This window comes from Eleginops maclovinus, chromosome 19 (genome assembly GCF_036324505.1).
Source record: "Eleginops maclovinus isolate JMC-PN-2008 ecotype Puerto Natales chromosome 19, JC_Emac_rtc_rv5, whole genome shotgun sequence".
Lineage (NCBI taxonomy): Eukaryota > Metazoa > Chordata > Actinopteri > Perciformes > Eleginopidae > Eleginops > Eleginops maclovinus.
The window spans coordinates 17,848,095-17,870,231 of NC_086367.1; the positions used below are offsets into that span (position 1 = coordinate 17,848,095).

The window sequence follows — 22,137 nt, forward strand, 5'->3', positions numbered from 1 at the left end:
TTAAATATATATAATTGAAGGATGTAACCCTCTTAAATTTAAAAAGAGAGACATTGAAGGACGTCAAAGCATGTCAAGGATACAGGGTTTAATACAACTCCATTTAATAAACCCTAAAATATACATCTGATATTCTCACAGGGCGAATACCACTCAGAATTCAACGTGTCCATGAAACAGTGAATCAGTTAGGAAATGGTTGTTTTGTTCACTGGGTTTGGTCCACAGACAATACAATTCATGCTAATGAATGCCCGCCAACACATTGACTTCATCATTAACTTCTTTATAGAAAGATTTTCATAAGATAGACCCACAGACTAGTTAACATATGACTTTGCTTTCTGTGCAGATTACAAAAAGGTCCCCATCATAATATCCTTTATGCATCATTTATACAATTGTGTGTCAATCAATCAAATCAAAAACCACGACGAGCATCTTTTCATTCGCTTTCATTGCTGTCACTGTCTGAATACGCCCCCAGCAAGCTGAGAGACGATGAGCCATTCTGTGTGGTAACAGGCTTGGAGGCCGTAGATGCCTTTGAATCTGAAGACAAGAAAAACGATTATTGTGCCTTCCAAATCACATGCAAACTTATTATAGGATGTGAAAAATCGGCAAAACAAAACACATTTAATGATGAAATAAATTATATAATGCCTTGTATATCAGAACATTTTAATTTAGCCTGCTGTGAGATACTGATTTTTACCTGTTTGTGTAGTGGGAGCTGAAGCTGCTACCACTGGACCGGGTTTAATGAAAGTCGCTGCTGGTTTCTTTCGCACAACCAGCGACCCAAGTGCCCCTTTACCTCCCAGTTTCCCCACACTCCTCTCCCAAGTCTCTACCTTGGCCCTTTTTACTCCTCCAGCTGAGGATCCCTGTGAAAACATGGCATTTAGAATCTGCATCGTTGTAATTGTCAACAATGCTGCATTTCCATTTTTTAAAGCTATTATAGATATGAAAACTTTACTAAAAACTGTGCACACTTTCAGTTTAATTAAAACAAACTGAAACTATAATAACTTTGCTGGTAATGCGATGCACATGTCACTGACTTTAACAGTAACGGCATAGTTATTCAAAGATGTGTATACAAAACAAGACATGGTTCTTTTCAGGCCTCGTGTGAATGTGGATTAGTGTCAAATTGCAGGAACAAGAAGGAGAAAAAAGAGAGCATTATGAGCTTTAAGATGAAGAACTGCTTGCAACAAGGTGGTAATAATGAGGATTATAACTTAAAAAATAGGTTTCAACAAGTTATGACAAATATCTGCGTATGTATAGAAGATGTATTTGTTGAATGTGAGCGGTGAAACGTACCAATGCCTCTGTGGGCTTGACTGTGGTGAGGATGTCTGTCGGTTTGTCTGTGCTTGGTTTCTTTGTCTGCGAGCTGCTGCTGTCCTCCTCCTTCTCTGAATCAGAGTCAGAATCTCTGAGTCTCTTCACAAGTGCACGATCCAACATCTCTCTGTGAAACAATTCACACACTCCGTTTTCAGTGATTCCCACTGATTATAAGAAGAATACACATGACTAATAAAACATGTACAGACAAAAAGAAAAGGATTAACGTTTTTATGTATCTAAAGCATTTGCAGCATAGGCATTGTGTAGCTTAACCTTCCTCACTCACTTTGTCTCTCGCTCATCCTCTTCTTTCTCTCGTTCTTTCTCCTTCTTTTCCAAATCTCTGTACCGGTCGATCATGCCCTCAAAGTCCACCTGAGCCTGCCTCTGGTTCAGCTCCTTCAGCTCCTGCAGGTTCTCAATTACCTCCATCTCCATCTTTGAATCCTTTGTGCGGTTCTCCAAAACCTGGAAGAGGATTGGGAAATCATTCACTTTTCATTCCAATTTCCAAATAATAACACACAAACAGTAAATTACATTTAAACACTGACCTTCATGGGGTTGTTCAGTTCCTCCTCTTCCCTCTCCTGTACCACTCTTTTCTCCTCTTCCTCAAGCAGTTTCTCTGCCTGGAAGTTCCGCGTTGCACCGTGCTCCATTGCATAGTCTGTGTTCTCAGGGTCAGTCTGTGGTCACATGATACGAAAATGTGAGAGAGTATTTAATGCATCATTTCTGTGAGTTGATAAAAAATAGCACAGGCACAGCTCTACATTAACCTTTGATTTAGAAGCATTTGTCTCATTTTAACAAATATTACAGTGATAATCAGTCTGTTAAATACTCTCACCTTAAATGTGATCTCAGCAAGACATCGAGTGCATTTGATGTAGAAACGGAATATGGGCAGTCCCATGTACAGCTCATTCATAACGGTCTCTTTACGTGCATTGAACTTCTTCCCCTTGTAGATGTACTCGCCACATGTTTTACACCTGCAAACAACACCACATTCAATTTGTTCATTACCAATTTCTAACACCCTTTCAGTGCACTACTATATTTAGGATTAGAGCCAAAGATGAATTTATGACCACGTTTAGCTTATCAGATGTATCTGATATAACTGAACTAACTGAGATATACAGCTCCGGAAGGAGATCACTCCACAATTTTCTCTTACATTTGTATCTCTACATGTATGGCAGCCATCACGTGTCTGTTGAATTCCAACACTGAGAAATGTTGTCAGTAGTTTTTAGAACAAAATATAAAAAAAAGAAGAATTTAACTCAAAGACATACCTATAAATAGTAAAACCGGAGAAACTGATAATGCTGAAATAGTCTCTTATTTTTTTTCCGGAGCTGTATATGTGTTTTTGTGTATTGAAAACAGCAAACGTCACTGTGTAATGTGAGCTTTGTGACATTAGTGTTTAGCATGGACGAAAAACACATACCTCATATTGAATGGAGCCATCAATCGGACCACATACTGACGGTCTTTAGGGAGTTTAAGCTTTGGGATTTTGGATGGATCAAAATCCGGGGGGTAGTATTTCTGTGGAACACAAAACAGAGATTAAAGTGAATCACAAGCCAACGTGGTGCTATTGTTTTATTTTTAAATATAAGTATTTTATTATTTATTTATTTAGGATATCACAAATATATAGTTGAAACAATCATAACAACGCACAGATAAAGTCTAAATTCATCGCTAATGCTAATAGCTTTTGTAAACACTTAACACCGCACTTAGCTTCAAGCTAACACTAGCCTGGTTTCGTACACTGCTCGACCTGTTTTAAAAGAGAGGCACGCTGTACATATACTTACATTTAATACTTTTCTTTCAGACATTGTAGCCTTTGCTAGAAACCCAACCTGAAGAATTAAACGTTAAAAAGAGATTGAGAATTATTTACACAACACTGCTTGCAGCCTAGAAACTGCAATGCGCTGCACTTCCGGTGTTCTCATTATTTACTTCCGGAGCTTCAGAGTGTGCTGCTACCCCCCTGCGGCTGGAGTAAGTATCTGCAACCACAGCCCATTCAATGTCCTCGGAAGGGATTAAGTAGAAATATTGACTTGTTATAGTAATTACTTTTATGTCTTGTAATTGCCTTGAAGAACTTTTTCATTTATTACACAACTACACTTTGTATATGATATGACATTAACACCTTTGAATCTTGTCTGTTTGAATGACTCCTTCAACAGGTTTCAGACAATATTTAATTAGGATAGGATGAGCTTTTATTGTTTATTTATTTGGGCTCACATTAGCTGTCACCAGCATAGCAGTTACTCTTTCTTTCATACAATCACAATTACATTCATACATATAATACGTTACATTGATTAAAAGTACTTTAATCACCTTTTTGAATTCAAAAACAACCACCTTGCTGTATTTGTTGTATTTCGACTGATAAAATCAATAGTGAAACCATAAACCACTTAAAACAATTACATTATACCATGATAGAAATCTTAAAATGTGGATGAAAAAAATATCAGTTACAAAAGCACATAGCCTGCTGTACTTGCTTATTCTGGCACATAAATGTGTATCCTATATGTAACACACAATATTAAGATATTTTGTCAAACACCCCAAATCCAGATCTATAAAATATAAACGTTTTCCTTGCCACACTGTATATTCACCCTGAATGAGTCATAGGCCTTATTTATTGAACTCTGCCCTCCATTCTTCATTGGCCTTGTCTTTTTCAGGAGACAGGGGAGAAAACTGTGATCAACATGGTGAAGTAATGGCTCCTCAGGTGCAACGGTGATTGTCATGAGACATGGGGTCTCTGACAGGAGTGGTGTGCAAACACATGCCTTAAGGTTATTCCTACAAAAGGAAATTGGATCCTGATTACAGATTGGTGTCACTGCGGGTTAACACGAGGTTGGGTTTATTGGACAGAGGTGACAAGAAAAGACAGAATCGATTAGCAGCAAGACATGGAAGGACATGTTTATGTCAGGAGATATTGTTAAGAGAACAATTAGGTTTTAGAAAACGTATTGTGTTTTTTCTCAGTTGGGTTCACATTCATATTCACAATTTTGTTCAGTGATGGTTTTATGTTCTGTATGTGTGTATCTTTTGTATTACCTATTGTCTGACTCTGACACATCCAACTGACTCATGAATGAGTCAGAGGTATGTTTAACTGAAGAGGACTACTTTGCAAACAAAACAAAATAATGAGAAGCAAGAACACACTGAAATTAGATTGTAATCATGTGATAAAAGTTTGATTCCTACACAGCCACTAGATCCCGTTATCAAATATGTTTTATGAAAGGTAAACCCACCTTTAACCATCCTTGATTTCATCCTGCCAGGTCACTTCCTCCAAAGATACAAAGGTGTTGAGCAGTGTCCCCCCTGGTAAAAGTGGACATTAATATTTCAGAGGGTGGCTGATGTCGACAGCAGCCTGTTAATATAAAGAGGGGGCTCTCTGTAGGACAACTTCAAACTTCCAAGGATCCACCACAGTCTTCTCACTTTTCTCCCCCGGTAAAGAGAAGACTGCTTCTTTTTGTGTGTCAGCACCATGGCCAGCGCTCGGACTCTCCTCCTCGCGGCCACCTGCTGCTGCGCCTACCTGTGGCTCGCTCGTGCAGATGACTCCTCCCTGGAGACACGGTCGTTGGATTTCCCCCTGAAAACCCAACAGGAGAAAGACCTGGTGAGAGACTTGATCAGGGACACGGGTGTCAAATGTGTCAGCAAGATGAACGAAGCCTTTGGTTGCTTTGAACTTATGTCGATAGATCATTTCATTTGTTGGATAAAATTATTTATGGGGGACACAACAAAGGCTAAATATTAAACTAATGATTTCTCTCCAATATGGACAAGTAATGTACAATTTAAAAAAGAAAATATCACCCTTTTTCTCTGCAGATTGACGCCTTGCAAGAAGTTTTGGAGAAACTGAGAAGCAAAGAGATGCCCTTAGAGAAAAAACATGGCTGGCTGCCTTCGGTATGTACGAAAAATATAAAATGTATTACTTGGGAATGAGTTACTTTAAATGCGGTCTTATTTTTCATTTTTTCATTACATTCTAAAACACATATGCTATGCTGTAACACTTTTTGGAAATGTAAATTCTCCGGCGTATACAACGAAGCTGTTGTCCATAAAAGAGAATCATTTTTCACGTTTAAACATGGAAATCAAAGCATACCAGTACATTCTGACGTTATTCTGGTTCTAAGACTGCTTTTGAAATTTCTGTTTGTTGATCAAGAAATTAAGTGTACGAGCTATATTTTCATACATGTACGTTGTTTGTATCGTTACAGTGTGACGCTGGAGAGCCGTGTGCCGTGCGTAAAGGCGCGCGCATCGGCACGCTATGCAGCTGCCCCCGGGGGACTTCCTGTAACTTTTATGTTCTCAAATGTTTGTAATACAAAACATGTAAGAAAACAGAGAAGGGACGTATTAAGTGTGGAGTGAAAAAATGTGATGCCACTTTCATTGTGAGAAAAATAAATGTAATATGTGGTTATGCCTAAAGGGCGATTTTCTGTTATTATCATGGATTATAATATTGTTTTTTTTAATAATGTCGAGGTCTTTGTTCATATTTGTTTGTGATTTTTCTATGTAATGTAGTGTTGTATAGGGAATCAAGTAAAGCTGTCCTAGCATCAGTATGTAAACACATTTGTAAGATAAGGAGGTCAATAAATCAACTCAATTATATTCAAGTGTTTGTTGTCTGTGTCCGTTGGACTGTTCTTTTTTTAGAAGGGGGGATTTATTGCAGTATTATACAAAAAGAAGATTCACTTCACTTTCAGCAACAACTGGATGTTTGTAACACAAACGTCACTTGTTGCAAAACTGCTTCGTATTAAAGAAACAGCACTAAATCACTTAAGGAAATACAATAGAGACAGATATATTGATTCCTTTTGTCACTTGTCATGAATAATGCAGTGTGTTTTTCTACACATTCACTAATGCACAGAGGAAGTATTTACATCTTGTACTTAAGTAAAAGTAGAACTTCCAGTATAAGAATACTCTGTACAAGTAAAACTACTGCATTGAAAATGTTACTTAACTCAAGTACTTAAACAGTATTTTATTTCTTAAATATCAAAAGTATCCCTTATGCAGATGGTCCATTTCAGATGAATATATATTATATGTTTTGATTATAATTAGTGATGCAGTGATGTATTTATCACAGCTGATAAATGTGGAACAAATTTTAATTACTTAATTTCTAGCTTGTGAATTTAATCAAGTCTTATTTTAGTGTCAATTATATTGTTTATCATTAATCTATAACTGCAAAGTAACTAAAGGCACTATAAAATGTGAAGTAAAGCATAATACCTTTGAACTGTAGTGAAGTAGAAGTACAAATTAACATAAAATGGAAATACAAGTTAAGTACAACTACCTCAAAATTGAACTTAAATGCAGTACTTGATTAAATGTACTTAGTTATTTCCACACAGTCACTAATGCACGATGCATTCCGGTACACCAGCTGTCATCCCTCGGTATGAAAGGCGCTGTCAGGCTTTTTCTATGACATCATATCAAGTGCAAGTTTCCAACATGGCGTCCAGCCGGGTGCCGGAGAGGGAGGTACAGGAGGAGCCGAGGTGTTTTGCGACCGCAAACCCCGGCTTGTGCCTGCAGAAATACTCTCTGCTCATCATTATAGGACGCACTGCTCACCCCAGACACGCGGGACACACCGGCAGGGACATTGAACGAGGTACGTGTATGTCAACGCCCCTCACAGCTGCAGGACGTCGTTTTTATTTATTTTTATTTATTTGGCTTCACAATTGATACGCATGCAAGTTCTCGTCGCCTGAAACATCACTGAAGATGCTACTCAGACCACATTGCAGTGTTTATGCAATTTGATCCACCCTTACTGACCGAGGATGCGTCATCTGTGATATTCCACCATCAGCATCACCTCGTCCCGCTGGGCACATTATAATTAAATGCAGTGTGGTTTGTCCATCGCCTCAGTATATCGTTATGTAACGTAATGGTTTTGGGGAAATGTGGCATGCAGGATAGTCAGTCAACACATAGCCACTTGTAAACGTTGTGCTTTTACCTTTGTGTGTTTGTGTGCAGCAGTAGGCTTACTGTGGAGACTGCAGGTAGTAGACAGTACATGGCAAACACTCTGCACATTTGAGTACAGCACATTTATGCAAAACACTAGGCCGAGATAGATAAGGGAACATAAACGGGAACAGAATGACAGATACAGAGAGTGACAGAAACTCAGACAGAAATGTTCATCATCTTCATTAGGCCTTTAAACATGTCAAGACAGTCTAGTGGAGATAATGCTCTGCAAAATGTCGGTGTTTTACTAGCTAGGAAAAAGAGCCCTCTTTTCAGCGGCATGCATTTTTCATGTTTTCCAATGTTTCTTGTTTCTTATCTACTGTGTCACACACTAAATTAAACCTGCAAACCACAATCTAATGCAACAGCTCTGCCATATACTACACGTTTTTAGTTGCATTTTCTTAATTAGGCTACTTAGTTAGTGCTGCCTACAAAATAATATTCAATCACCTGATTTTTATCCATTTTCTTTAAATAAGAAGGTTTGCACCTCTTGTTTCAAAACTGTACATTATCTGGTAGCCTGTTCCATGGCAAATATTTATACCAGGACATACTTTCATTTAGGCATTATTACATGTGATTTGCTGCTTAAGACACAACCCTAGAATAAACTACTCTTAAATGTATTCTGTTAATATCATAATAAATTCAACTTGACAGTTTAATTTGTACAAATAGACTGTTATTTTTACAACAAGTAGCCTAGGCCATTGCTTGTACTTCCTACTTGAACTATTCACAATAACGATACGATCATTTAATTTGAACATTACAACCTTCAGATCTTTTTAGTTTAGTTTATACATGGACACTTGTATGACAGATTGTGTTGTTTATGACAGAATAAACCAATTCTTGTCTCATGTACATGTCTTTATGTCTCCAGGTATTCGGTCATGGGACATCGACTTAAAATCTTGTGACCTGAATCTCTATCTCCAAGAATTTCTGTCCCAGCACACGGCATCTTTTAAGGGTGCGGGTAAGTAACTGGACGTCTTTTTGACCATTTAAAACACAGAAAGCCCTTTGTTCCCTGCCAGTCTGGCTGGTCTCGGGTCAATGAGGGAGGGAGGAAGGAAGGAAGGAAGGAAGGGAAGGAGCAGTCGGGTTATTGTTTAACATGGGTGGGTCTTTTGGATTTGAAACAGTAGAGACCTTTTACCAGGCTGCGCCACATGTGTTTTGTATGTGCTACAGCCTTTTAATATGCAGAGCCTAGGACAACTGTGGAAAATGGTAAAAATGCTGAAAAAACATTGGAGGTGACAAACGCAGACAGAAACAGACATCTCTTAGGGAGGACAAAATGGCAGCCAGAAAGGTGTCCTGTTTGTTACAAATAGGCCTTCTACTGTAGTGCTCATGCTATTATGGAGGTCAAGGTTTAGTAAAATGGAGGGATTTGATGAGAAAAATAAGTGGTTTGAAGAAATACTTCAACATTTTGGGTAATACACTTATTTGAGTTTTGCTAAAAATGAAATAATAATATCAATACTTTTATTGTTAACAAGTAACTATAGCTAGCACTGCAAACTCATATCGTGGCTCTCTCTAAAAGGTCACAAAGAACAAGGCCATCGAAATATCCCTAAATATCACATTCTATTTTTAATTCGTTTCAAGAAATGTATTGTCAAAGGACAAATGATCAGTTAATGTGCTGGCTCTTTCTTTCTCTTTAGGCTGGGACTTTTTGTAGTCTTTACTGATTGCTTAGCAGCTTCACAGTGATAATACTCCTCACAACTGTAAAAACATGTAAAAAAATAGGATTCAGCGCTACAGAACACAAAAAAAAGAACAGGTAAAAAATGTAAAGTGAACTATAGCACCATGTCTCAGTAAGCCATTTCACTGAGTCTCACCTGAATGGCACGCAGCCATCATTATTGTTATTCATTTCACCAGTGCTTGCTCTGCTTTGACAAGCCAAACTGACTGCTGAAAAGAGAGTCCTAACAAGTTATCATTTCCTTTTTTATTTCTTACTCGACTCAAAGAAAAATAAACTTTTAGAGCCTACTTATTTAACTCATTATTTTCCAGTTGGCTGTGTCCGCCTCTGTGTCCTCAAACGTTGATGCAGTTCCACCCAGACTGGATGTTCACTTAATTTGAAATTTCATCTACAGACAGTTCCCCTTGACTCAGCTGTCTCCCACTTCCTCCTTCCCCCATTTCTGCTGAGCGAGTCAATCCCAATTTACTTTCTCGTCTTCTTTGACCCTCCCATCTATTTGCTTCTGGCCTCGCAAATTCGCTCAGATCCTTCAGCTCTTTTTAAGACTCCTTCCCCTCTGACTTTTCTCCAGTCTCTTTGGCTGTCGGCCTGTCTGTCCCTCTCTTTTTACTCTTTGTTTTTTTCTCTGCCTCCTCAGGGCAGAAGTGCCTGCGCCACAGTACCAGAGTGTTGGACACTCAGGTGTTCATCGGTCCATCTCAGGAACAGGTTCATTCAGAGGTGATACTTCCTGGTTCCTTTAAATGTGTTTTTTAAAGATATTTTACCACTCAGGTGTCATCATGTTGCAGGGATGTAAGTATTCTAATATACATTTATCAGCTAATGATAAACATGAATAATGTTTATAAATGAGATCTGAAAACAAAGCAGGGAATACAGTTCGAGGATGCTAGTATACATCATCATATACATCATTATTTTGATATTTTTGCAGACTTTATCATACAAATGAACTGAGGTACTGTAATAGGATTATACTGATAGCAACCATGTTTTTTTGTTGTTGACATTTTTAATGAAGAATCTGACAATATGTTGCCTTAAAAATGTGATGAACATATTGTCTTATGAGTACCTGAATACTTGATGCTGATTGTAAAGTTATTCTTAGATTCCTATCTCTTCCTACTTTATTCTCTAATGCAATTTTTTCTTTGTAACGTTTAAGTATGGGGAATTCAAGTTACATTGTAAAATGAAAATCTTACCCCCTCTCTCTGTACAGGTGTTGGCTCTGTTGTCCCGCGAGTCGGCTCATAAGCTGTTGATCTTGGCGGGCCAGAGCGAGGAGGAAAGTGGAGACCTTTTGCTTCATAGAGGACTGTTCTCTCCACAGCAGCTAAAACAAATACTAACAGCGCAGGTACGACGATGTCTATCTCTGACTGTTATTTATGTGCTGATTATTGTATGGATCATTTTAATCAGAACTGAATCTGTTGATTATTTTCTTGAATAATTCGTCACTGAAATTGTACAAAACTGTGAAAAATCCCTGACTTGACACACTCAGTTTTTTTCTGTTAAACCCTGAAAAAGCCACAGATATTTATAGATAACTACAATAACATTAAAACTGAGAAAAGCTGTATATTACCACAATTTGTATGTTTTTATAATAAGATAATATTGGTTAATAGTCTGGGCTGTGATCAAAAGTAAAATAAAATGATGTGTTCTGACTTAAATCTCAGAATTCTGAAGAAAAAAAATCTGAGAGAAATTAAATAAATAAAAGAAAAATCAATCTCAAAACTCAATTTAAAAACAAAACTTTTGGTCACATCCCATTCCAATCCTCTTCCGTATGTATGGCAATATGTAATACTATAGTAAAGGTTCTGTTTTTAGTTCATAGATAATGAGAGCTCTGCCTCCTCCGACAAACTCAGCCTGACTCTCAGTTGTCCCAACATCAGCCAGTGGAAGAAGAGCCTCCTTGGGAACCAGCCCTTGCTGGGTCCTTTCAGGCTGCTCATCAATCCCCCGGAGGTGCTGCCTACCATGGAAGCCCTAGCGGAATTCACCTCCCTCATATCTGGTACCCTTTCACCTCCATCTCCCTTCGACCTGCTGCCTCCTCCCACCACTGTGGGTTTTCTCAAACTGTCCCGCCCCTGCTGCTACGTGTTCCCCGCCGGCCGCGGTGACTGTGCCTTTTTTGCTGTTAATGGGTTCACGTTGCTGTTAGACGGCGGCTCGGACCCTCAGGCCTGTTTCTGGAAGCTGGTCCGCCACCTTGACCGAGTGGATGCCGTTTTGTTGACACACATTGGGACAGAGAACCTCCCCGGTGTCAATGTGTTCCTGGAGAGGAAGGTGGCCGAGTTCGAGTTGAGTTCTGAGATAAAAGGTAAGAAATAGTACTCATAATGCCCAAAATCTCATAAACCTTTTTCTTTTAGTATTTACTGCAGCTACACTGACAAATTGTGTAAGGTTGCATGCAGTATGCGTACAAATAGGATTTCATAATAACTGTTAGCATGCTGGCTTGCATACTACAAAATGTGGACGGATAAAAAAAGACAAAAGAAAAAAAGACATTGTGACATTTTCGGACTACTGAACATACTATGTTTATTGAACTGCCAAATATTTTTCTGGCGTACAAAATATGTGCTAGTATGCAAGCTTACAACTAGTTTGAAAGAGGAAAACCATTTCAGGTGATAAAGGAAACTTAACAGCAACAGATGTCGCTGATCTCACTGCAGAAAAGGAGGACATTTTAAGATTTCTCTGTAGTCTTCTTTACCCTTTTCATCCCAAAATGTACTTTTTTTTATCTTAATCTTCTTTTATCTGAACAGATGACTCTTCTAAGAGGCTCATCTCCCCAGAGCTTGGAGTTGTGTTCTTTAACGCCCCCAGCAGGTTGCAGATAGAGGAACAGCCTTGTGAGTGATGCATTAAAACCTACCACAGTCATTTCTAATGTGAGTGATAGTCATCAAGCTAAGTTATCATTCTTCTCATGTCAGGTGTGGACAATGTACTGAAGAGCACACACCAGGCGGCCTTAACTTTTCAGCTGTTGAAGAAGTTAGACATCAAACCACAGCCATTGTTTCGCCCACAGGGGGTCCCCATTGAGCCGCTAACCTTATTCCAGAAGATGGGAGTGGGACAGTTGGATTTATACATCCTCAACCCTGGCAAAAACAGCCAGGATTACCAGACATTTATGCAAAACTGGCCTGATGAGGAATCATCAGCATCCAAATCCCCAGTCCTACCCCTCACCGCCCTGGCCTCAGTTTCCGCCCTGCTGGTGTGGCACCCAGCGTGTCCCCAGGAGAAGGTGGTTAGGGTGCTGTTCCCAGGTGTGACCCCACAGGCACAACTACTGCAGGGGCTGGAGAAACTCAAGGGCCTGTCCTTCCTCCAGAAACCCAAGGTTACTACCGGGGACATGGAGAGGCTGGGGGAGGGCAGAAAGACCAAGAGCACAGAGAGCCAGGACAGTGGCAGGTCACAAATAAAGGAGTCAACATCCAAACATGGAAAAGAAAGAGGAGTTAAAGAGGAGGCGAAGGAGGTACTTGTAAGAGAAAAAGGAAAGGTTTTAAATGGATTTGCCATAAGAGATGCAGATAAAACTAGAATCAAAGAGACAGGTGTAAAGCAAAAAGCAGCAACGTCCGAGAAGAACACCTCGAAGAAAGGAGGGAAGGATGGAAAAAAGGAGGAGAAGCCTTTAAGGAAGGAGGAGAAGTCCGGAAAAATAGAGGACAACGGTTTTATGAGGAATGATAAGGTGAAGACAGAGGCTCTCGCTTCCAAACCAAGGAATGAAAATAAAACAAAGCTTAAAAAGGAAGCAAAAAATGACTCTAAAACAGGGGTGAAGAAAACAAAAAAACCACCAGGAAAGGAGGCAAAGGATGGCGAGAAGAAGGTGAACGCTGAACTGTCAAAGTCTGACACTGAGAACATGTTAGACATCTCAGATCCAGGAGGTCTTGATACAGAGCAGAAGATTCAGAAAGTAGAGAGGGAGTCTGAAGGGAACCCATGTGGCTCTAAAATGTCTACCCCTGAGGATATGACGGCAGATTTTCTCAGGCTTCGGGGGGAAACTGAAAGAGGAGAGGCACAGGTGGGAACATCAGGTAACAGAGAGCAGAAAAACAGTCAGTTAGGAAATGAAAAGAGCCTTAATGTAAAGAGCAAAGAGAAAGGTAATGAAGGTGAAGATACCCTAGGGCAAGAGGCTGCAGGGACAATGGGAGGAAATGGAGCAGAAGATAAAGCTGATGTAGAGCAGCCTGAACATGCAGCCAAACCAGCAAAGGTTGTAGGATTCCCATCTCCCCTGAACAAGGTGCCAAAGGAGGATCAAACTGACGAGCTGGACTTAACTCCAACCGAATACACTCTCCTGGATGGGGCTTTGAGAAACAGCCCTCCCTCGAGATCCTCTCCAGACAACCAGGCTGCTCTCAGCCCTGACGAGCAGAACGCTGAGTCAGCCTCCCCGGGTTCACGGGCCAACAGTGCAGGCCACACTCCTTACTGTCTGTCCCCAGATGATGTGTGGTGCAACAGGGCCACTCTCAGCAGGTTACAGGCCCAGATGGAGAACTTAGAGTCAGCTGATGTCAACCAGACAAATGGGTCATCCAAGCAAAGTGAGCCCAAAAGCAATCCAGACAGTAACACAAACCCCAGAGAGAGACAAATCAGTTTCCTGTCTCTGGGTACATTTAAAGAGGGATCCTCAGATGCCTCTCCCTCTGTGGCTACCACCACCACGACCACTACTACACATTCCATGCCAGCAGAGGTGGGCTCACCTCAGTCCACAGAAGTAGATGAATCACTGTCCATGTCCTATGAGCAGGGCTCAACCACTGTGAGCCAGCGAGAGGGGGATGACAGTGTTCATATTTCCAACTCCATTGGAATGTCTTTACCGATGAAGAAGGCTCCCAGATCGTTAGGGCAGGGTTCAGAGGCGGAGCGACCTGCAGCTCCTCACACACTTGACTTTGAGGCCTCAGCTCACGATGTGGATCTGTGTCTGGTTTCTCCCTGCGAGTTCAAGCATGTCAAACAGCCCGACTCCAGCTCAGGTGCGAGCGAGCCGTCCAGAGGAGCCTTCACTCTTCATAATCTCGGCAACAGTAACCTCAAGGACACGTCACCCAGCGAGTCAAATGCCCCCGTCTGCACAGAGGACTGCCCGTCCACCACAGCAGATGGAGGTCTGGACTCAGATGACGACGAGTCGTGTAGTGAGCCGTCTAACTCTCCCCACGATCTACGATACAATCAGGCTCTGCCCCCTGACCCTCTCCCAGCTCCTTGCAGAGACAGCCCCCCCCGGGCCCCACATCCTGACGCCTCCATGCCGGTTCCTCAGTCTGACGCTGACACCTATGGGAAGAAAGCAAAAGCCACTAGCATGCGAGGGAAAAAAGCTGCAGCGGTGAGTTTGTCTCATAAGCATCAAAGAAAGGAATGTCTTTTATTCGCCTAATTTGGTTATTAAGTAAAACATTTTGATCATATGTAAGCATCCATGTGTCATAAGGAAACGTGCAGTTGTTATTTGAAGTATTTAATCTATAGTAAATGTAAAGCTACTCTATTGTTACTGGCATGAAATAAAATCATGATATTTGAACTCTTTACAGTTTTAACCAACTATTTTTTCTGTAAAGAATATCAACTTCAACTATAAGGAGAACAGAAAATTCACAAATAATTTGATTTTCATAATTTTTTGGCTGGATTGAAATCGAACATTCAAAACATTTTACCAGGTTTTTGAAGCCCCACAAAAATCAAGTTCAGGAAAAAGCCGGATAGGGAACCAGGGTGGAGTACCAAAGGGAAACGTCTCTTCTACTCGCACACCTTCCTCCAGCAGCCGCTCAGCACCAACTAAATCATCGCCCAGTTCAGGTATGAGAAGTGCATTTTAAATAAATACTATAGATTTCTCTCATACTTTTTCATTTCTCCCCTTTTGTACTTGAACCATAATTATGTTGGTGCACTTATTTCTGTTGAAATCACTCTCTCTCTCCTGCCACAGGTTCTAAGTCTACCTCTGTTGGGGAAGTCAGTGTGTATGTGGACCTGGCCTATATTCCTTCTGGAGCCTCTTCTCCAACAATCAGTGTGGACTTCTTCAGATGCGTTCGCTCCGCCTGTTACATCATCAGCGGGGACAGTCCAGAGAAAGAAGAGCTAATGAGGCAGACGCTGGACGCACTACTGGATGCCAAGATATCCTGGCCTGAAACCATGCAGGCAGAGAAAACACATACTTAGAGAAATACACATCGCAACATATTTCATTATATGATGAGGCTTAGGTGGTGTGATTCTTCCGTCATTTTCTAATAACTACAGCTGCCATGAGCCTTTGAAAAGCATACAAATGTTCAGTTTTATGCCCTGGACATTTGTATGCTCCACGATTCACAAGAGCCCAGACAATTTTTTCAAAATGTCAGGTACTTTTCCCATAAAGGTGTAAAAACATTTTTGGGAATTGTCAGGGACCAAGCAGTAAGCCAACAGGACAAGGGAGGTTTTTGTTTTTTTAAGAAACTGGGTTCATCATTTACCCAGAATAACAAACAAACCTCATAAACCAAGAATCTTTGATAGCTAGTCTTATTAAAGAGAGCAACAGTTCAAAACCTGCCACAAACCCCTTCTTCTTCTCTTGATTATTGGTCGGTTGCAAACAACTTAAAGGTGCATACTGCTACCTACTGTACAAAAGTGTGCATCATCATGCCACCAAATCACCATATATTGAAGTAAACAACATGTATAAGCTATTTTAAATTATTCTAATCAGCCCTGTTTCACTTAAACATTTAGAAAGTGCATTTCTGGTGGCTAAGTCTGGCTATCATTCTCGCTTAGGGAACAGACACATCAGTGACATGTTCACCAAAAACATGAGCGCGAGTACGATGACGTCGTAACGATTGCACTCTTTAATCATGTTCATGCTAATTACTGCTGACTGCTAGTCAAATAAAACAATAGACGTATATGTAATTCTAGTTTGTTTGTCATTTCCTCTCCAGGTGTCAGTGATCCCTACCTTTGAGTCGATGCCGATGCAGGAGTGGTACCAGCAGACTCTGGAAAAACAGAAGGAGCTGGGTATCACCGTGCTGGGATCCAACAGCACGGTCGCCATGCAGGACGAGACCTTTCCTGCCTGCAAGATAGAGTTTTGAGGCAGACTTGGGATTGTAACAATTGAATATGAAAAGGTGAATATGAGCTGAAGGATAGATATGTTTGTGTGAGGGGAAAAAAGAGTTAAAAGAATGACAGAAATAAAAGGTTAGCATGTCCTCTTGAAAGCTGATGGTGTAGATTAGTCTTGTGTAGTAAGCAAACACAGGGTTCAAAGCACTTTGTGTAGGCTTCTGTCCTTTATGCTTTCAGCACTAAAGTGTTAGTGAGGTCTGCTGCTGTTTATTCAACATTTACTGTCAGTAATAAAAAGATTGTGTTGCCGATATTCCCAAATTGCAAGCCTTTGCTAACTTTGATCATTGTGTTCCTTTATTAAACTAATATTTTATTAGTCTGAGCACAGAAGATGTCTGTATTGTATAAAGAGAGTCTTACAGCGAGCCTTTAATTAAATAACATTTACAGTGTGTGGTCAGGTGTGTCCTGTGAGCATTGCAAGCAGACATGGTGAGCTGTACTGTGTGTTGTACCTGCTTTTAAAAAGTATCGTGCCACTGTGGCTTCACTGTTGACCTCAGGTTCGCCGCAGAGCAAACAACCAAGCTGCGATGTATCTGACGTTGAGTGATAATCTATGACTATTTGTTGTTTTTTGAATCCGACAGCAAATGCTTTTGTGGAAATATTTATGTAACTTGTTATTTTACAAAAAACCCCACTAAAAGTGATGACATTGATTTTGTTTGTGCATATGATGGATCAGGGTATAAAATCATGGTTTATTCTCAGTGGGAGGTAAGAACTGATTTCTGTGTTTTACCTTTTTAAATATGATTACATTATTTTGGAACTAAGTAACCCTGAAACTGAAATTACTTTAGTTAATAAACTTCAGTTATTTGTTATACTTTAAATCTTTTGGTTTTCTTAAATTTAGTATATTATTTGGTCACATTTTTTATTTTCCCAATTAACTCCGAGCATCACACCACACAATTTGACACATTTTAAAAACCATTAATCAAATGACTAATGATTGAATATTTACTTATTACTTAAGAGCAGTTATTTTAAAGAGAACTCTTCTGTAAATATACCACTAACGCACTTTTCCCTGAAATTAGAGCCGAATTACAGCAATTTTTCCTGGATTTACCAGAGAATGACGCGGAAACTACAGAAAATAAAGCACACACATGTCATTTGAAGAATGACATTGTAATCTCTCCAGACATATTTGTCCAATCCTTTCCTTTTTATTTACGTATATCCCATTCTGCATGTCCAAAATCAGATGTTGTTTTCCGGTGGGATGTAAATGAAGCAGACGGATAATTATCTCAGTTAACACAAATGCAAGTACGTTAGTGTAAAAGCGTTTCCTAAATACCAAAGCATGAAATCACAAAGACACCACCAAACATTCTCCCCTGTCCGAATGCAGCCTCAACATTAAGAAAAAATATGTACATTTCATTAAGTGTCTCTAAATGATCTGAGAGATATTTTGTAATTATATAAATGCACAGTTGATTTCCCTATCATGGACTTGTCCTATCATTGAGATTTGTTTTACTTTGTGCATTTTCCTTTTCATAACACTTTTCTGCCAGATTAAATAATGCTTCAGAGGTGTTGAACTAGATCTGTATTAATATACGTGACAATTGCTTGAGCCCCACAGTAGCAAAGTCAATAGTAACTATGTGTATGTGTCCCGCATGTATAAAATACTGTATGTACTGTATGTTGTTTCATTCATGATATTCATGAAGATAGAGAGCAAAGCGCTGTGGGCGAGATGGATGGTAGAAATATTGAGAACCTTTCACTTTGCAATTGCCTGTAAGTAAAAACAGTAACAATGTCAAATGTGAGGGTTGTGGGGCTAATGTATGAATAAAGAATGTGCATCACCACTCAACAGTATCCCAAAGTTTCTGTTGAGAGTAGTGGAAGTGCAAATTCTTCAGAAATGTTGAATACTTTATGGATGATTTGCAGCACAAAACAAGTTAAAGGGGCCTTATTATTATTGGTGGGGGATCCTCTTCTCTGTCGTGTGTTATATAGGTTTGTGTGCATGTAAATGGTCTGCAAAGGCTATAATGTCAAAGTTCAATCCAGACGGAGTTTCTCTGGGTAATATTGCTCATATTATATTTATTAACTTTCCACTTCCCAAACAATAATGTAGCATACTCCAGCTTTCAGTCAAGTTTTGTTTTAGGTTTTCAAAGCCAAATAGAAATTTAGCCTTTTTAAGGAATGCAGTCAACAAGTAGAGATTCAATTATTTTAGGAGAAAATGTATGTGGAAAATGTGTAGCATGTCAACAAGCATTCAAACACATGCCCACAGCCAAATTTTAAGCTTCATGATTTATTTAAAAATGGACAATGGTGAGAATTTTAAAAGTAATGCACACAGCAAAAATCACATCCCCTATGGTGTAAAATCAATGAATTCCTGGAGTAATAATAGTAGCCATTGCAGAATTAGTGGCTACAAGTGGATAACTTAAATGATTAAACAGGATGCCAGTGAGCTTGGACCCCAAGTTAAGTTGAAGAAGCTGCTCCAGTCCAGTCTAGCGACAAGGCTGGCTTTGGTGAGGCTTCAAAATCAATATTCAGATGTTTCACCGCCAATGACTTGTTCTTTCCCGCAAGCTTTCAGCACAGTGACCTGAGAACGGTGGAGAAAATGAAATCAGTGGACTTACACAACGTGCTAATTTAAATACTCTTAAGTTAAACAAAAGAAAAAGTGAAACCTTTTTATTATGAAGAAAGTGTTCTATGATATATAAAAGTAGTAAGTGAGATTACCCTCCCCCCCAAAGAACACATACTGAGCATTAAGTTTCAATTAATAAAAAAGTGGGAAACTTTTCCGATTAGGCTATGAGGAGTCCACCGTCATTCTGACAAGACCTGCAAGCATTTGGTTCACCTTCATTTTATCTCAAATGAACATGGTGTTTTGGCGGAAATTACGCTTCAAACGGCACAATTACGGAAACATAGTTAAAACTTTTTACATCTTCACTATGAAGTGCTTGAGAGAAGTATGATACAGGAACTAGGTAAAGCTTTATCTGAAAATAATTTAAACTTGAAGATAAATATGGCAAATCAATCAAACAATGTTCAACATAATAAAATCATTATCATACATGGACTCATGAAAAGCCGCATGAACCAAAAAGCTTGATTCATGTGATTTGACAGGGACAGCTCTGTGATACTGCTAAAGTCTAATTAAGTATCAGCACATTTCTAGACGTTTACTGCATCTATTTGCATTGTCACAACAGAAAGAGCCAAAGACAGCTTAATGTTACACCCAAGATACTAAAAATATATATATACAAGAATCACACAATTGCAAAATACACAAAAATGCTATAGTTGTTCACAGAGTTCAGCCACTACTAGTATAAATAATGCCCAAAAAACTTACCACAAAATGAGATCCTTTGACAAAGTTGGCTTGGATTTCTTTACCCAAATCATTGTCTGGTAGTTTCAAGTTTTCTTTGCAGGCTCCACTGGGAAACGTAAGGCACATAATACCAGTTTGGTCGATATGCACTAGCTACATGGGCTATCATGCAAAGAGTAAAAACAGTCTACTATTAAAAAATTAAGATTTCAGATGATGTAAAAAAAAATAGACAAATAATGTATACCAAGTGTTAGTCAACTGAGTCCTAGAAGATCAAGCCAATAGAAGGGCGGCAAAAGCGACACAAAAACAGAATTATAGATGTTAAGGAGACATAACACTTAACTAAATGTGACTGGGCCCTGTTAGTTGTCCAAACAGGGCAGAAACTTGTGTTCTAACTTGGAGTGAAATGCTCTTGACGGAGGTTCATAAGGACCCAAACGTTAGTATGATCAATCATTTGGGTTGCTGAGCAAATGCAGCGTGCAATAGACCCATTTTGATAAGACATTTGGGAGAGTATTGAGAAGACAGCTCAGCTCTAAAGCATGCGTCAAACTTGTTTATAAATCAAATCACTGGATATGGAAACATGGACATGTGGAAACATATATGGAAACATGTGACTACTTGAAAGCTTTATATATAAAGCCTTCAAGTAGTCACATGTTTCAATTGACAGAATATCCAGCACACATCATAAATGCTCTGTACCCCTTATGGCCCCTAGGTTATATCAAGATCCAACAGGGTCACCTCACCAGGTATTTTTTTCTAACAACATGTGGGACCTCCTTGATACTTGTAGATGGGGTGATATCCTCAAATTCCTCCCCAGTAAAGATGTCAAGTCTTCTAAAATGAATCTGGGAAAACATCGTAACTGATTAGATCTGGCTTCATTTCAAGTAAGCATTGGCGGTTATGAGTAAAACTGAGAAGCTTTAGGCTCAATCATAACAATATATTTAGCTCTGCAACACAAAGGCTGCACAACTAGGTTTTACCTTTGCATTTCCATGCTTGCCGGACGTAGAGGTAGTCATGTCAACGATCTTACAGGATGCCCTTTCAGCATGAGAAAGCCATTCTCCTCCAAAGCAGAAGCCTGCATTGGATACGTATCTGCCATGTTGGGTTCTGTGCCATTCAGATGTGGAAAAGAACAAAGTAAAATATATTTCAAAAATCCAAAATATTTGAGCACAGATTTGTGACATTAAATTGTAAACATTAAACTAAGACTACAGCAAAGACGCCCCAACAGCTGTCAGAAAGGAAGTTGACAGTGGTTGTGGCAAAAGTGCTTCAAAATGAATAGTCTGACATTATACAGGCAGCTGGCAGATAAAAGTGTGTTGCAACACATTGGGATGTGGATGAAGAGAGAAACAAGCTGCTGCCTGTGAACAGGAGCCTAATCAGCACCACATGGCCTGGACAGCTCTGCCAGGCCATGTGTTTGGAAATAAGCAGGAAGTGATTTATATTTCCAATCCATTTCCATCATAGTCTTTTCAGACACATTTCTTTTTGAATGTAAATCTGGATGATAATGCCCTAAAATTTGATCAGATTATCCAGCCGTGTATATTCCAGCTAGCCAGAGTTAGACTCTTTCGTTTGTATTCAGATCATCTGGTGTTTGAACCCTCAACAAGTTGCATATTAAAGATCTGTTTGAATTACTCCACCTTCAAATAGTAATTTAAAGATAAAGGTGAGATGGCTTTGTCCCATCCCTTTTTTGAACCCTTTAATTCCTTAGAGAAGTAATCTCGTTAAGAAAGGTAATTACCCAATATTTAAAAACACTCATACAAACACCTGACAAAGTACCAAAAAAACACTTCTGTCTCTAAACTGTGTTACTTTAGGTACAACAGAAAAGCGACTGATAGAAATACTACTACATTGTTACCCATTCAAGAAATATCACACCCCAAGGTGACTTACCTTGAAACTGCTTCCACCAAAGACAGTATGAGTGACTTTGCATGCAGCTTTTATGCCGCAGTAAGAACAGGGTTACAGGTACAGCTTTGTTGAGAGGGAATCCCACCGCCCTCGTACAGAACTATCCAGCATACCTGACGCTTTATACTTTAACTTCACTTCATTTACATGATAGCAATAGCTGTGAGTCACATTACAAATACTGATTTTACAAACTATAACACCAAATCCAACTTAAAATTCCATTGACTCCCATCAGCTC

General features: G+C 39.5%; 3 protein-coding genes across 3 annotated transcripts; 2 read left to right on the plus strand and 1 right to left on the minus strand.

Annotated features, from left to right (window-relative positions):
• Positions 1-73: 73 nt before the first annotated feature.
• On the minus strand, positions 74-3,379 carry yju2 (YJU2 splicing factor homolog). The gene is made up of 8 exons (XM_063909731.1): positions 3,213-3,379; positions 2,834-2,934; positions 2,222-2,366; positions 1,923-2,057; positions 1,655-1,836; positions 1,339-1,489; positions 719-890; positions 74-552 (listed from the first exon to the last, which is right to left on the minus strand). The coding sequence occupies exons 1-8, from the start codon at positions 3,234-3,236 to the stop codon at positions 446-448; spliced, it is 1,017 nt and encodes a 338-aa protein (XP_063765801.1). The 5' UTR covers positions 3,237-3,379; the 3' UTR covers positions 74-445.
• Positions 3,380-4,872: 1,493 nt separating this feature from the next.
• On the plus strand, positions 4,873-6,089 carry LOC134881872 (cocaine- and amphetamine-regulated transcript protein-like). The gene is made up of 3 exons (XM_063909464.1): positions 4,873-5,092; positions 5,311-5,391; positions 5,715-6,089. Exons 1-3 carry the CDS (start codon positions 4,958-4,960, stop codon positions 5,820-5,822), a joined length of 324 nt encoding a protein of 107 aa, XP_063765534.1. The 5' UTR covers positions 4,873-4,957; the 3' UTR covers positions 5,823-6,089.
• A 901-nt stretch (positions 6,090-6,990) lies between these two features.
• On the plus strand, positions 6,991-17,473 carry LOC134882034 (microtubule-associated protein 1S-like). The gene is made up of 10 exons (XM_063909690.1): positions 6,991-7,153; positions 8,423-8,518; positions 9,921-10,003; positions 10,512-10,649; positions 11,138-11,639; positions 12,100-12,186; positions 12,271-14,720; positions 15,058-15,199; positions 15,333-15,550; positions 16,345-17,473. The coding sequence occupies exons 1-10, from the start codon at positions 6,991-6,993 to the stop codon at positions 16,498-16,500; spliced, it is 4,035 nt and encodes a 1,344-aa protein (XP_063765760.1). The 3' UTR covers positions 16,501-17,473.
• Positions 17,474-22,137: the final 4,664 nt, after the last annotated feature.

Bases quoted from the DNA above. Each gene is read 5' to 3' on its own strand.
- yju2 (XM_063909731.1), bottom strand. From the start codon at position 3,236: ATGTCTGAAAGAAAAGTATTAAAT. The intron at 2,058-2,221 runs GTGAGAGTATTT...ATGTGACCACAG, and splicing joins TTGCTGAGATCACATTTAAG to ACTGACCCTGAGAACACAGA. The intron at 1,490-1,654 runs GTGAGTGAGGAA...ATTGTTTCACAG, and splicing joins GAGGATGAGCGAGAGACAAA to AGAGATGTTGGATCGTGCAC.
- LOC134881872 (XM_063909464.1), top strand. From the start codon at position 4,958: ATGGCCAGCGCTCGGACTCTCCTCCTCGCGGCCACCTGCTGCTGCGCC. The intron at 5,093-5,310 runs GTGAGAGACTTG...TTTTCTCTGCAG, and splicing joins CCCAACAGGAGAAAGACCTG to ATTGACGCCTTGCAAGAAGT. The intron at 5,392-5,714 runs GTATGTACGAAA...GTATCGTTACAG, and splicing joins AACATGGCTGGCTGCCTTCG to TGTGACGCTGGAGAGCCGTG.
- LOC134882034 (XM_063909690.1), top strand. From the start codon at position 6,991: ATGGCGTCCAGCCGGGTGCCGGAGAGGGAGGTACAGGAGGAGCCGAGG. The intron at 10,650-11,137 runs GTACGACGATGT...TTCTGTTTTTAG, and splicing joins AACAAATACTAACAGCGCAG to TTCATAGATAATGAGAGCTC. The intron at 12,187-12,270 runs GTGAGTGATGCA...TTCTCATGTCAG, and splicing joins GCAGATAGAGGAACAGCCTT to GTGTGGACAATGTACTGAAG.